The 15121-nt window shown below is 39.5% G+C and overlaps 1 protein-coding gene across 3 annotated transcripts in view; it reads left to right on the top strand.

Annotated features, from left to right (window-relative positions):
* The first annotated feature begins 4229 nt into the window (after nt 1-4229).
* COG5 (component of oligomeric golgi complex 5) overlaps nt 4230-15121 on the top strand; it is a 293532-nt gene continuing 282640 nt past the window's right edge. Inside the window, exons 1-3 of one of the 3 annotated variants that reach the window (XM_032304090.1) lie at nt 4230-4624; nt 9434-9573; nt 13229-13286. In XM_032304090.1, the coding sequence (XP_032159981.1) occupies nt 4531-4624; nt 9434-9573; nt 13229-13286 (292 nt within the window). In that variant the 5' untranslated portion in view covers nt 4230-4530. The remainder of the gene's footprint in view (nt 4625-9433; nt 9574-13228; nt 13287-15121) is intronic. The other 2 variants (XM_032304091.1, XM_032304089.1) reach the window with 2 other exon arrangements.

The following is a 15121-nucleotide window of genomic DNA, read 5'->3' as shown; positions in this document are numbered from 1 at the left end:
CTCTCTCACTCTCTCTCAAATAAATAAATAAAATATTTTTAAAAAAATTTCAATTATAATCATATAATTGCACGGTAAATCACTTTTTTTTTTAAAAAAGATTTTATTTATTTATTTGTCAGAGAGAGTGAGCACAGGCAGAGTGGTGGCAGAGGCAGAGGGAGAAGCAGGCTCCCCGCCGAGCAAGGAGCCCGATGTGGGACTCGATTGCAGGACACGGGGATCACCACCCGAGCCTAAGGCAGCCACTCAACCAACTGAGCCACCCAGGCATTCCAGTAAATCACTTTTATACTCAAAGAGGTACAAGTGATTAAGTTACAGTTCATAAATGTTTTTAAATTTGCTATACCTAGATTCCTGTCATTTCATAGTGTTGGTTGCTTTCCATATTCCAGTGTTTAGCTTTAGTAACTTAGTAACAGATATGGGGCAAACGTTAGGAAGAGCTAATTGCTCAACATGCAATTATCTGTTTAGCTAATCCAGAAAGTACTATTAAAATCTAAATATAAACTAGTTAATTTCCATTTCTATAGGTATAACGTAGAGTTGAAATAAGCTAGTTTTACTGACCAATGCGGTCTTTTACCTCTTATTTATTTATTTTTAAAGACTTTATTTATTTATTTGAGAGAGAGCGCTAGGGAACAGGGGTAGGAGCAGAGGAAGAGGGACAGGCAGACTCTGTGCTAAGCACAGAGCCTGAGGCTGGGCTCCATCTCAACCCTGAGATCATGATCTGAACTGAAATCAGGAGTTGGATGCTTAACTGACTGAGCCACCCAGGCGCCCCTTACTTCTTTTTTTAAAGTAAAAATTTATGATTAGAACAATGTAAGGCCAGGGGCGCCTGGGTGGCTCAGTGGGTTAAAGCCTCTGCCTTTGGCTCAGGTCATGATCCCAGGGTCCTGGGATCGAGCCCCACATCGGGCTCTCTGCTCAGCGGGGAGCCTGCTTCCCCCTCTCTCTGCTTGCCTCTGCCTACTTGTGATCTGTCAAATAAATAAAATTAAATTAAAAAAAAAAAAAAGAAAAGAAACCTGGGGTCTGTCCTCCACTCCTCCATCCCCTCAAGTGTGTCAACCAAGTAGTACCTTTAACTAAATCTTGAGCATATCTTCATTGCCTTAGTCTGTGTACTCATAATCCTCCATTCTGATGACTCTGACCTCTTCTCTGAATCCCAGATAGAGCTGATGTTACTTATCCGCTACACCCTAGGCTCTCCTGTTACCAGGTGCACTTGTAATTACTTTTATAGAGTTTAATAATAACACGTCCGTTTCTTCTTGAGTTTTTGAGGGCATGGACACATGTTTAATCAACCAACAAATATTAAGCTCTTACTACATGTTGGGAATACAGGTGGAAAAACATTTGTGTCTTTAAAAATCTATTGGTTAGACATGCACAAAATGGTAGTTCTCATGCATACACTTGTATACAATTTAAGTGTTGTGGGAATAACTGTCTAGAGAAATGAGGGAAGTCATCAATAGTGGAGGAAGGAAAGCTTGAGCTGACAGATGTGGGAGATGGGGAACTGTCCTGTTACAGGGAGCAACACATATAAAACCGGACGCTTGAAAATGTTTGATGAAATACACCTGAAGAGTGAAGCATTTGTAGTCCCGTGTTATTTGAGCCGATTAGAAGAGGTTGTGAGAAAGCCTAGATAATCATGGACCTTACATTCCATGTTGGTACTGCAGGGCCTTGGTTCTTAACCATTTTTCCACCTTTGTAGGTGATTTTTCATGTGCACCCAACGTGTTAATATGGGCATATGACATACTTTCATACAAAGATTTTTTAAGGGCTGTATGTCTCTCCTTGTGTATTTGTAAATAACTTTAGCAGGAAGATGACATTAGATTTCTGATTTAAAGATTTCAATGAAGGGGGTAGGGCTTTTGGCAAAATATCAAAGGAGGCTATTGTAGTAAACCAATGCATAAAGTGTCTGATGTGTGGAATAAGAAAAGAGAAACACTTAGGAGCTATTTAGAAATAAACTGGTGAGATATTTAGGAAGTGGAAATTACTTCAGGACAGTGCATGTTTTACAGTATGAGAGAATTCTAGGATGATGTATACATTTGGCTTTAGAGGCTAGGTGGGTGGCAATTCTAAGCAATGAGATAGAAAATGAGGAGCAATAGGTTTTAGTAGGGAAACATATGTTCATATTTGGGCACATTGAATTTGAGGAGCTCATGGGATTTCCAGATGGTAATGCCTCACAACTGCTTATACAGATATGGTGCTCAGGAAAAAGCTAGATATAAAGATTAAGAATCTTTTACCTTTAGGTAATCAGTTGAAACTAATCACATGGACAAAGTACTTAAGGATGACATATTTTGCCAGAAATCTTAGGAGCACCAACATTTAAGTAAAAGACAAAAAAGAATAACACAAAGGAGACTGAGAGATGAATTCCGGAGCTGAGAAGAATAAACCTGAAGAGCGAGATTCAAAAGCTGAAAAGAGAGGCAAATAACAAGGACGGAGGGGATAAGCAACTTAAACAGCGCAAAAAAGTTAAGTAAGGAAAAGACTAAAAAGCATCTAATGGTAACTAGGTCGTTAGTAACTTTAGCAGAAACAATTTCATTCTTACTAATTCCTGGTAGTTCCAGTACATGGCACAAAGGCCTCGCACAGTATGTATTTGCTTGATGAATAAATCAGTAGCTTTCAATCTTGGCTGTACATTAGAATAATCTGGGGAGCTTTCAAGAATGAGGATGCTCAAACCATATCCCAGACCAATTAAATGTGAATCTCTGGGCTTAGGATGCAGGTATTAGTGGTTTTTTAAAGCTCTCCAGGTGATTTCAATCTGTAGTTAAGCTTAATAAACAAACCCATAAACTGCAAAGCACCTGGTACAATTTGTTTACATGGGTTTCTACCTTACCTATGAGCTCCTCTGGGACAAGATAGGAATTGAGTCTCATTTGTAAACTCGTGCTGGTGGGTATGGCTGGGGCTCAAATCTCTTCATGAAATGAACAAGTATTACATAACTTTTCTAGAATCTTCTAATGTAAAAGCCAAGAAAAGAAAAAGATCCCGCAATTCAAAGATGAGTTTTATCCTTAAAGAATTAAAAATTCTGTGTATTGGGACGCCTGGGTGGCTCAGTTGGTTAAGCAGCTGCCTTCAGCTCAGGTCATGATCCCAGCGTCCTGGAATCCAGTCCCACATCGGGCTCCTTGCTTGGCAGGGAGCCTGCTTCTCCCTCTGCCTCTGCCCTCCTCTCTGTCTGCCTGTGCTCACTCTCGCTCCTCTCTCTCTTACAAATAAATAAATAAAATCTTTGAAAAAAAAAATTCTGTGTATTATGGATAATGAAATCTAATGTGAATCTGAGCACGCTGCCCTAAACAATTCATGGGACTCATTCAGAAACAATTCTAGACAGACCTGATTGAGACCAAAAATACTAGGAAAAAACCTGAGACAAAGTCAAGAGAAAGCATAGGCAGTGTTACAAAAGACATGCTTACCTGAGTGATTATGAGTATTAAATGCACAAAGTACTATTACAGCACCTTGTTGAAATACTGTTACCAGAATAGAGAGAACCGTGTAGCTCCGGAATCAGGAAAAACTGGTTTCTCGGTGTACAGGGGAAGTTGTATTACAGATTCTATTTAAGTAGGAATGATTAACCTTCTTGCACAAGAGTGGTTAACCTGATAAATTATCAGTGTTCATCTTGGGAGAAAACTAACTGAATTTGTATTAGCGGAGAAGACAACGGGAACTAACTTGATTTGACCGTTTCAATACTGTTAGTTGAGATATGGAAAATCCATCAGTTTGTAAGAGGAAAAAGTTTGGCATCACTCATAGCACGTGGCTGAAAAAGAGAGGAAGAGAGAGGAAAAGCTTAAGGTCAAGGGGGGAGGGCAGAGACTGAGTCCACTTGTCTTTTCCTGGTTCAGTCTTCCTTCTTCACCAACCTTCGGCTCTCCCTAACTCTGCTTTAGTATTCATTCCCGCAACTTTCTTTCCCAAGCTTTCCCGCCAGCCTCTACCCCAAGACCATTAGCCAAGGCGTGTGACAGAAAAGGCTGGGGAGTTACTAATTCCCCAGCTGTGTCTGTGGAGTGCAAGCGAAGCTCCCAGAAACCTCCGCTCTCCGGTCCAGCCTCCTTCGAGAGGCCCCTGTTCTCAGGTTAAATACTTGCACAGAGATCAGCGCTTCTGCCAGGTTCCCGCGCCCACCTTCTCTTCAGCCGGTGGAACGACGCCAAGCCCAGGGGCGCTACAGGACACGGCGCACGGCGCCAGCGCCGTGACCTCGGCTTCCCTCGCGCGTCAGGCCCTGGGCGCTCGCCAGCTCTGGGCCCCACGCTGCTCTCAGCCGGGATTCGTGCAGCTGCTGCCGCTGAGCCTATTCTCCACGCTGGCCAGGAGCCGCGGACTGGGCGGAGCCGGCGGCGCCGGCATTAAGCGTCACCACCCGGGCGGGGCGAACCGGCTGCTGACGCCATCACCCAGGCACCTGCCAACATGGAAGGTGGTGACGGCGGCGTCGCTGTGGCTGGCCAAGGGGCTCTGGGCTCTGGGGCGGTGACAGCGACAGTCCGGGAGCTTCTGCAGGACGGTAAGGAGTCTGGGTCTGGCTGGGTGGTGGGTCCGGGGACTGTCCTGTTCCGCACCTGGACGCGGGTGGTAGACTCAACCCGTCGCTTTGCAGAAAGTTTTCCGGTCTCGACGTGACCACTCCCCCCCGCCCGGCCCCCTGGCGTCTGGGTGCTGGCCTCGCCAACCTGTTTCTCCAGAGACTAACAGACCCCTTTCCTTCCGTGTGTCCAGGGGACATTTAATTTCTGGTTGCTCCTCATTTCAACTCTACCCTTCCTGCACTTGAGGTTTCTCTGAAGTCCTGGGACTGCCGCACTCCGGTGACCCAGGTTGACAGCCGCGGGCAGCTGCCGCAATTGGAGAAAGCGTTGCATCCCATGAAGAGTGAAAGACCTAGAACAGATAGATGACAGCTCTTAATGTTAAAAAAAGCTTCATTTTAAAGTGGAGTTGGAAGCATCCCTCTCTTAACAAATTCTCGGGTTACACAGGTGGCCCACTCGCAGCCTAGTTTTTTACAAGGCGTTTATCCACAAGCATGCATGGGGACGAGTTCAGAACATTAGTTCAGGCAGGGATTAACCATATGTATTGAATATAGCAATTTATTGATAGTTTTGGACAGAGGAAAACTGTAGGAAATAAGTTAAACATAGGACATTTGAGAAGTACATTAAGTTGTATTAATTCAGTTAACACGCCGCGAATCTCTTATCCTTCAGAATAAAGTTCACAGTTCTTCTCATCTGTTCTTAATTTTCTTCCCTAATTGCCATCACGTTCTACCAGGTATTGAAAATAATTTGTGTGCCTGACTTTTTCTGCTATATTGTAGAACTGCATTTTTACTGCACAGTTAATAATGGTACTTTTCTTATGGTGGGTGCAGAATAAATTTTTATAATTGAACGTCACAATAAGCGTATGCACACATTTTTAATGAACATCACAGTAAGTATATGCACACATTTGCAGATCAAAGTAGGTTATAAACGAATGAAATAACATTCTAAATTACTGTTTTCCTCTGAGTGTTGCATATTATTGTCCTTAATTCCTTGCCTTCTGATAATGTATATACTTTTGTCAAAACTTTCTGATGAGGTGTTTTTGAACCCGATTGTGTTAGATTCTCTAGGTTAGAATCTCTGTCCAGTGCATCTCTGTATCTTGATTTAAATTCCATTTAACCAAGTTTTGAACTCCTCATATGTGTGCAATTTCCAACCTCAAGCAGCTTGCCATTTTAGTAAAGGATAATAATCTTGTAAGCTGTAAAGTTAAGCATTTTAATATAGTGTTGCTGGATAGCAGCGTTGTGTACAAAGTCAAACAATACAGAGGAGGATGATAACGGGGAGTGATTAGCGAACTGTCAAGAAAGGCTTTCTAGACGGAATTAGTTTTGAAGTATAAATAGAACTTGCATAGGTGTATATTTCAGTAGGATGCATTCTGGAATTGTAATCAGTTTTTGAAAGGTGAATAGTCCTTAATTCTGCCTTCTGTATTTTCCTATTTAGTTCTCTTTTCTGTCTTCCACAGTGATTATTTAAATCCGTACTCTCTCAGATCTCTTCTTTCAAACTCAATAAATGACTTTAAACTTCCCTGAAAAAAAAAAGATAACTCATCATATACAAGCTTCCTCCATTTCTTGCCATCAAACCTGTAACTAACCTTTCTTTTTCCCTTGTATTTTTCGTTATACTGTAAGTGGAATCTCTGCTTCTAAGGATGGTCTTCCTCCTGTGTTCTGAGTCTTTTTTTTTTTTTCCTGTCTCCTCAAGGACCCAGTCACCTTCATTCTATGCCATTGAAATCTCTTTGCCAAGGTCTCTAATGACCTCTTTGTGAATAAATCAAGTGGATACTTTTTGATTTATACCTTACTTGAACTTGTAAAAGGGGTTTGACTCTTCTTGAAATATTTCTTTTCATGTGACTTGTGAGTTGTGTGCTTAAAAAAAAAATTCCTAATTCTCTAAGTGCTCTTTTCCAAGTTTCTTTGATTGCTAGTCATCTTCAGTTTGCCCCTAATTCAGTGGTTCACTTCACCCATTCTCTGCAACATTCCTAAAATATTAAACATTTCTGTCCGTAATAGCGATTCAGTATGTACAGGATCTGCCACTGGTAGAGGATAGGATTGATAGGGTTGGTGAGCAGATGCATAGTTGGAATAATTTGTGGGCTGTTTCTGATACACCTCCTATAGGAATGAGACAACTGTAAAATAGAAGCATTATATGACTTTTCTTCTGATGGACAATCACTCCTCAAATGCCAAGTCCAATGGCCTGTATTCAGCCTTCACTGTTTGATCTTTGTAAGATCTTTGATGCCACTTACCACTTACTTTCTCTAAACTGTCCCTTGCCATTCTTTCTTGTTTTTCTTTCTCTCTGAACGTTCCTTCGTCTCCTTGATTGCTTTCATTTTCCCCATCTACTTCCAGATTTTTGGTGTTTGTCTGGCTTCTGAACTCAGTCTTCTCCATTTCCCTTTTTGTGCATTCTAAAATTCATTCCTAAATCATTTTTTCAAGGTTTCAAAATTAATATAGTTGTATACAAATACACACATACATGGTCCTTACCTCTCTTCTAAACTGTACGATTACTGTCTACTGGACATTTCTATCTTGATAGTGAACAGGCACGATTAGTTTTACTTACCAAAAGTTACATATGAACAAATAGTTCAGGTGCTACATGTGAAAAGGTGGGATTACTTCACTTTTTTTTTTTTACCCTTTTCCTCTAATCTTCTCTGTTACCATCGATTGTATGTGGTTAGTTAAATATGTGCTTTTTTTCCCATGTCGACGATGAGTTCCTTGGAGGCAGCAATATGATCAATTTTATCTTTATGCAAAGATGCCTAGTGGTCGAACTTAATGCAAAGCTGAATTCCCTGTGTCAGTTACTCAGTCAAGAATCTTGGGAATCATCCCTATACTTCTTGCTCTACCTAATCACCCATTTTCAGCTTGTCTCTAAGTCCTACACATTATAGTGTCCGAATATTTGTCAACTTAGTCATTTTCTTTTTTTTTAGGATCACTGTCTTAGGCCTTCATCATGTCTCTTGGGCTGTTAACAGAGCACCCTACTGCTGCCTTCGGCAGCTCTATTACATGAGTGTGCTGGTAAACCACCTTTCTGATACAATAGGAAAAGCCCTGATTTTGTAGTGTATGCCAGTTTCCATGGTATAAATACTTTCAACCTGGTCATTTTTTAGATGCCTACATGTGATGTCCCCTAGCTCACACAGTTCCTGAGAATTGAACTGTTGACTCTCAGGAGCCAATATGAGGCAGCTCCAGCACATCACTGGGTGACTAATCCCTTTTCAGTCATCCTCCGCTCTGCTGCCAGAAACTAAAACACAAAGCTGACAGTGCTCTTTCTCATCTTTAACCTTAATGAGATATAGTCTGAACATTTTAGAAGTCTTACCAGTCTCTTTTTAAACTGCCCTCAGCCTTCCTTTGGAACCTCAACTCCTATTATTCTTTCCCCTTCTGCCCAGCAGTGTGATCTAGACACACTGACGTCAGTGTTGCCCTTCTTTCTCAAAATACGCTCTGGCATTTGCTGCCTCTACACCTTCCTTCTTCTTGGAGTAGTCTTCTCCACTTGGCTGCCTTGCAGGATCTTTAATCCTGAAAACTCCTTGGCAAACTGGAAGGACATGGGGCTCCCAGAATTAAGGCCAAAGTAGTAGTTTTTCTTTCACTTTGAGAGTCATCGAGAATGAATGCAGAATGCTACTTCCAGGTCATATATAGATGAATTTATTCATTCAACTGGTCCAGAACACCTGCCATGTGTCAGGCATTGCTCAGGCTCTAGGGATGTGGGAGTAAACAAAACAAAGTCCTTGCCCTTATGGAGCATGCATTATATGGATAGAGACAATAGAAGTTGTCTGATAAGGACTCTATTTTGCCGGTTAGTTTTACAGTCTCTGTCAGGGTAGTTTTACCTGTATCTCCCACATGGGTGGAAGGTAGTGGTTTTCTACCTACCCTGAGCTCACTTCTACATAATGATTTTTAACTCTTAATTCTCTCCATTTGACTTTCACCCACAGATCTTTGGGTTTCTGTACTGGAAGATAGCTTAACATCTAGCATCATTACTTTTTTTGTGTTTAGTAAGGGTCTTTTTTGAACATAGGCTGTCTTTCCATTTACTTATTTCACCCATAAATCCTTAGTTTCAGTAACACCTGAAAGTTGTGTTTGCCTATTTCTATAAAAATTCCAGATTCACTTTATTATGACAGCATTTGTGCATTGATTTAGAGATATTTGAGACCATGAATGTCAAATATAGTCAATTTGCCTGTTGTCATTGTCAGTGACCTTCTATTCTTGCATTAAAGGCTATGGTTAGTAGTTAATTTTTAGTCTTCTACTCTTATATGTTCCTTTCGACTCTCTGGTAAAAGTTAACTTTCAGCAGTGTAATATAGGGGTTCAGACTGTGGGCTCTGCAACCTGCATTCGTATCTCAGACAGGTTGGGCAAGTTGCGTGTCCTGTCTTTACCTGTCTCTTCATCTCTGAAATGGGGGAAATGATAGTTTCAGCAGGGTTGTGTGAGGTTGAAAGTGCTAATATGTTTAAAGTGTATGGGTCAGTGCCTGGCCTACAGTAAGCTCTCAGTGAATGTTACCACTCTCTTCCCATTTACAGCAGTTCTTGGTGTATAAAAAAGGTCAAAGTATGTTATCTATATTGGTTTTGTTGTCTGTTATCTGTGGTTTAGTGCAGTGCAATTAATAATGAAAGACTTTTCCTTATTTTTTCCCCCTAGAGTGTTACAGGGATTTTTTAAATGAAGACTTTGATGTAAAGACTTATACTTCCCAGTCTATTCATCAAGCCGTAATTGCCGAACAACTAGCAAAACTTGCCCAAGGAATCAGTCAGTTGGATAAAGAACTACACCTACAGGTATTGCCAATCTTCTGGATCATCTGGATTCTTCAACCTAAAGATAAAATAATTTATCACTTGTAATACTTTTACTATTTAATCTAAATGCATATTTAAATGAGCAAATGTGTAACTTACCAGTGTGGCTTATTTTTCAAAGTATGTTTTTGAAAAGTTTTCTATAAACTACTTTTCGTTAGATGAAAAACTAATGTACCCATCTCTCCAAAAGCTGTTGTTCATACTTTGCTTTCATCTCCTTAACAGATGTGCAGTGAATATAAGTAGGTGAAAAATGGAAGCCTTTGATAAAAGTAATAGAAAATGGACTTTTGGAAGTAGAACAGTGTGAATAGGAAAAATTGGTGTGTTCCCATTGGCACTTCCCACTTTATGAAACAGTGTAATATTTGCTGAAATTCTAGAAAGTTGACAAGTTTGTGGTAGAAAGAACACAATATGGGGAATTAGGAGATGGGTCCCAATCTTAACTGTGCTGGTACCTTAATGTCTCTGAGTTTTGCTTTTAAAAAAGGAAATCTATTAAATGGGTTGGAGTGAATAAGGAGGAAGAGATTATAGTGGAAGATCTTAAAGGTTCCTTCCTTTTCTATAATTCTGTAATTTTTTTTTAAGATTATTTATTTATTTATTTGACACAGAGAAATCACAAGTAGATGGAGAGGCAGGCAGAGAGAGAGAGAGGGAAGCGGGCTCCCTGCTGAGCAGAGAGCCCGATGCGGGACTCGATCCCAGGACCCTGAGATCATGACCTGAGCCGAAGGCAGCAGCTTAACCCACTGAGCCACCCAGGCGCCCTAATTCTGTAATTTTATAGGGAGTTTTATAGTATACTTCCTATTTTGGCTTTTGTAGAGTAGGCACTTAATAAATATTTAAATGAATGAACAAATGCATAAGTATATGGACTGTTTACCAGGAAACTTAGATCTGTTATAACATGAGATGTATTCATTTAAATTTTTTATATTGTACTTTATCAGTTGAAAGAGTAGCTTAGGACTGGGATGACTTCTAAGGTCACTTTAACTGTGATTATATATTATGTATTTTAATTACACATTTAGTTGTATATTTTAATTGTCAGGATTCACATTAGGCTGTGGGGATAGAAAAATGAACATATTTCCCAGCTCTCCAAGGACTCAAAGACCAGTGGCAGATACAGAGAGAAATAATGACAGGGAAGTGATGCCTGTTTTATTTAGAATAGTAGGAAGCATTCATAAAAGCAGGAGAGAATGCACTTAACTCTGCCTAGGGTTCTCAGGGGTGGCTTTTTATAATAGCCACCTGAAATTCCTTTTTTTTGTTGTTGTTTTTTTATGGTTATTATTTTATTTTTCTCCCCCAAGGTTTTATTTAAATTCCAGTTAACATATGATGTAATATTAGTCTTAGCTATAGAATTTAGTGATTTGTCACTCATACTCCCCACCCAGTGCTCATCATAAGTCCCCTCCTTAATCTCTGTCATCCATCTAGCCTACCCCCTGCCTACCTCTCCTCCAGCAACCCTCAATTTGTTCTCTGTAGTTAAGAGTCTTTTTCCTGGTTTTCCTCTTTCTCCCCCTGCCATGTTCATCTGTTTGCCTTTTAAATTCTGTATATGGGGACGCCCGGGTGGCTCAGTTGGTTGAGCAGCTGCCTTAGGCTCAGGTCATGATCCCAGCATCCTGGGATCAAGTCCCACATCAGGCTCCTTGCTCGGTGGGGAGCCTGCTTCTCCCTCTGCCTCCATCTGCCAGTGCTTGCGCTCGCTCTCTCTCTCTCTCTCTCTCTGTCTGACAAATAAATAAATAAAATCTTTAAAAAAAATTCTGTATATGTATGAAATCATAAGGTATTTGTGTTTCTCTGACTTAATTTGCTTAGCAAATATTCTCTAGCTCTATCTACATTGTTGCAAATGGCAAGATTTCATTCTTTTTTTATGGCTGAGTAATATGATTGGTATTTTCTTTATTCCTTGCATGCAGTACCTTCTTTGAAGGAATCAATAAAAACCAAAAGTTTGTTTAACATCTCTTACAGGGAACAAATTATACTTACGGTAATTTGGAATATGATGTAGAGGTCTAGTATGGGCTCTGAACTTGCTATAATTGTTTCTCTGCAGAAGAAGAATCGGGATAATGCTAACCAAACCCATAAATTTTGTTTTAAATATCGTTGAGATGAATAAAATAATAGAAGATGTGATGAAGTATGTATTAGTTGGGGCTTTGGGCAGGAAACAGAAACCACTCTAGGTATTGAAAGCAGGAAGGTGTTTAATACAGAGAACTGGATGCTTCCGAAGGATCTACTTTCATAGATGTAGTGCGGAGGCCTGGAAGCTCCAGCCCTTACCTCCCATGCCACTGCTAAAATTCTGCCTTGGGGTATCCGGTAACTAAATTCTAGAATGATTGATACAGTTTTTCCAACCATCTCTAAATTCAGGTGTCAGGACCTTGCTCATTACTAGCTGAGACAATAAGAAGATAGCATTCCTTTCTTTTCTGTCTTCAGATCTCTTGGAAATTCATCCAGCTGGCTGCAGGGGAATTTATGGAAGTCTTGCTTTAGGAGTTTCAACATTTTCAAAGTATTCTTCACACAGAAAAAAGATGAATAGAGGATTAAATTTAGTCTTGTTAGGATGGACAGACCAATGACCGTATCAGTGGCCTGGGGAGAATTCAGACATGTTCTGGCCATCTTAACAGACATAGGAAACCAAAATTAGTAGTTAATTTAGATGGCTGTGGTAGAAGGGACTTGATAGAATAACAATGATATCTGAAACAGGGCAAAGTGGAGGTAGTAGGGGTTCCAGTGAATGAATCCTTGCTGAATAGGAGCTTCAGTTTCCAGCCTAGATAGGAAACAACTTCTTCATTGGAATTGAAAAGGTACAAAATGATAAGGATTTTTGAATTATTCTAAAGAATAATGATTACTCATGATTTCTTGATGTTTCTAGGAATCTCTTGCATGTGGTCTTTACCTCTTAAGCTTTTTGGGTTTTTGATGTGATCATTCACATCAAAAAAGCCTGGGTGGCTCAGTTGGTTAAGCATCCGACTCTTGATTCAGCTCGGGTCATAATCTCAGGGTTGCAAGATTAGGCCCCAAGTCAGGCTCTGTGCTAAGTGCAGAGTCTGCTTGAGATTCTTTTAATTTTCATTAAAAAAATCAGTCTTGCGCAGGGAAAGGGATTTGCTATGATCCTGGGAAACTGAAAGCAGAGAGATGTTTAGGGATAGGTGGGTGCTGACTCTGTGTTATGTTTTCAGATTAGAATATGCTGAATTAAGTTCAAGAACTAAGAGAACCTAATGTTTAAAAAACATTTTTACAAGGAAGACATAATAGGATTGCAAAAATTAGCTGTTTTTTTTTCCCCCCCAATTTTGGCACAATTCTACCTGCACTTCCCATTAAGAAAGCAAGAGCTGGTGAAAAGGCTGTGTCTTCTTCAGCTCTATGTTCACTTATAAGCATGTTTATGTTTCTGCTAATAACTCATCACAAATGTACCCTTATCACCTGTATTTTTTTCTTCTGTGTTGGTGTTTGTGCCTTCCTCTATGGAGAGAGACCTTTATTCTTCCTTGTAGTTACAAAGAAAAATATCCAATACTCACAGCAAATTCTTGATTTTCAGGTTGTTGCAAGGCATGAAGATTTATTAGCACAAGCAACTGGTATTGAGTCTTTGGAAGGTATGTTTCCATTAAGTACTATAAATTAGATTGAGCTAGACCAGGGACTGGCAAACTTTTACTGTTAAGCGTCAGATAGTAAATATTTTAGACTTTGGAGGCCATACTATTTCTGTTTTAGCTACTAAACTCTGCTATTTCAGAGTGAAAGTAGCCAGATAATATGTAAATGATTATCACTATGTCCCAACAAAACTTTAATAAAAACTTTATTGACCTCTGAGCTAAACTATCTGGGTTCAAATCCTTGCTTTGCCACTTAGTAGATATGTGACTATGGACAAGTTATTTCACCTTTGTATGGCTTCCTTTTATCTGCAAAGGAAGAGTATCTTTTTTTTTTTAAGATTTTATTTATTTATTTGACAGAGATCATAAGTAGGCAGAGAGAGAGGCAGTTGTGGGCGGGGGGAGCAGAGAGCCTGATGCGGGGCTCCATCCCAGGACCCTGAGATCATGACCTGAGCCAAAGGCAGAGGCTTTAACCAACTGAGCCACCTAGGCGCCCCCAAGGGAAGAGTATTAAAATGTACCTGGATGGTGTTATTTTGAGGGCTAAGTGAATTAGAAAAATGGTTAGAACAATTCCTGGTATATATTTAGTGCCTCTGTAAAATTAACAGAAAATTGTTAATTAATGAAAACATCAGTACCACCAGAGTGAGTAATAGTGGAGGTAGACTTGAATACTTTCCTTATTTTTGGCTTTCTTTGAAACTTTTTTCAATGAAGTTATAATAGAATAATAATATATTGGGGGCGTCTGGGTGGCTCAGTTGGTTAAGCATCCGACTCTTGATTCAGCTCGGGTCATAATCTCAGGGTTGCAAGATTAGGCCCCATGTCAGGCTCTGTGCTCAGTGCAGAGTCTGCTTGAGATTCTTGTTCCCCTCACCTTCACGCATGTGCGCAAGCGCTCCCTTTCTCTCTAAATAAATAAAATCTTAAAAAAAGAATAATACATTGGATTTATATTTTTATGAATCTTAGTATTTTTGATTAGATAAATCTTTTATGAATTTTTCATTGTCTCTTGATTAAATTAAACTACATCTTATGGAATGTTAATAACATGTTTTACATTATCACTTGTGTTGTGATTACTATTATTAATCTTTACACATTAAAAGAAAACTAAGTGATTTTCCCTATGTTGATCAAATTCTTGGCAAGGAAGGATATTGCTTTCTGGGATGCAATATGCTTTCATGCTTCAATGCTTCCCCTTATTTCTTATGCACTCAAAGGTGTTAACTTATTCTCTGCATGTATACTGTTTCTCAGACATCCTGATGAAGAACTTAGTATTTGAGGGAATAATAGTTTGTTACCTGAATATTTAATTGGATATCAGATTATGTTCTTGGGAAAACTGAGTACTGACCACTTCCTATTGGAAATGAACTATTTTTAATCTTACATCATTTTATGTGTTTCTGGAAGCAGGTAAATAATATCCTGTTTTAACGGTGATTTGTTTTTAAAATAAATGAGGGGTGATTTTTTTAATTTGTAAAACCTATAAGGATGGCTGGTAGTACATTGATTCTGAGTGTATTTAGGTGTAGGTGAATCATCACAATAGAAATAGTTCTCATTGTGGTTTTTTAATATACATTTAGGTCTACAATGTGCTTGTTTTTCCTAAAATGCTTTTCAGTGATCACGACACTTAAAATGTATGGTTAGACTGAGTTAGAATGACTATCCATTGGATGACTATATAAGGTACAAAGACTGCCTTCTCTGAGTTCTTGTGATAATTTAAGCATCTTCTCTGGATTGTTTGAATATAAATATTCAAATTTGAATTACTTGAATTAGTATTAATAGTA

This window comes from Mustela erminea, chromosome 11 (genome assembly GCF_009829155.1).
Source record: "Mustela erminea isolate mMusErm1 chromosome 11, mMusErm1.Pri, whole genome shotgun sequence".
In the NCBI taxonomy this organism is placed as follows: domain Eukaryota; kingdom Metazoa; phylum Chordata; class Mammalia; order Carnivora; family Mustelidae; genus Mustela; species Mustela erminea.
Note: the sequence above shows the minus strand (reverse complement) of the source record. Positions and strands in the feature narration are given on the sequence as shown.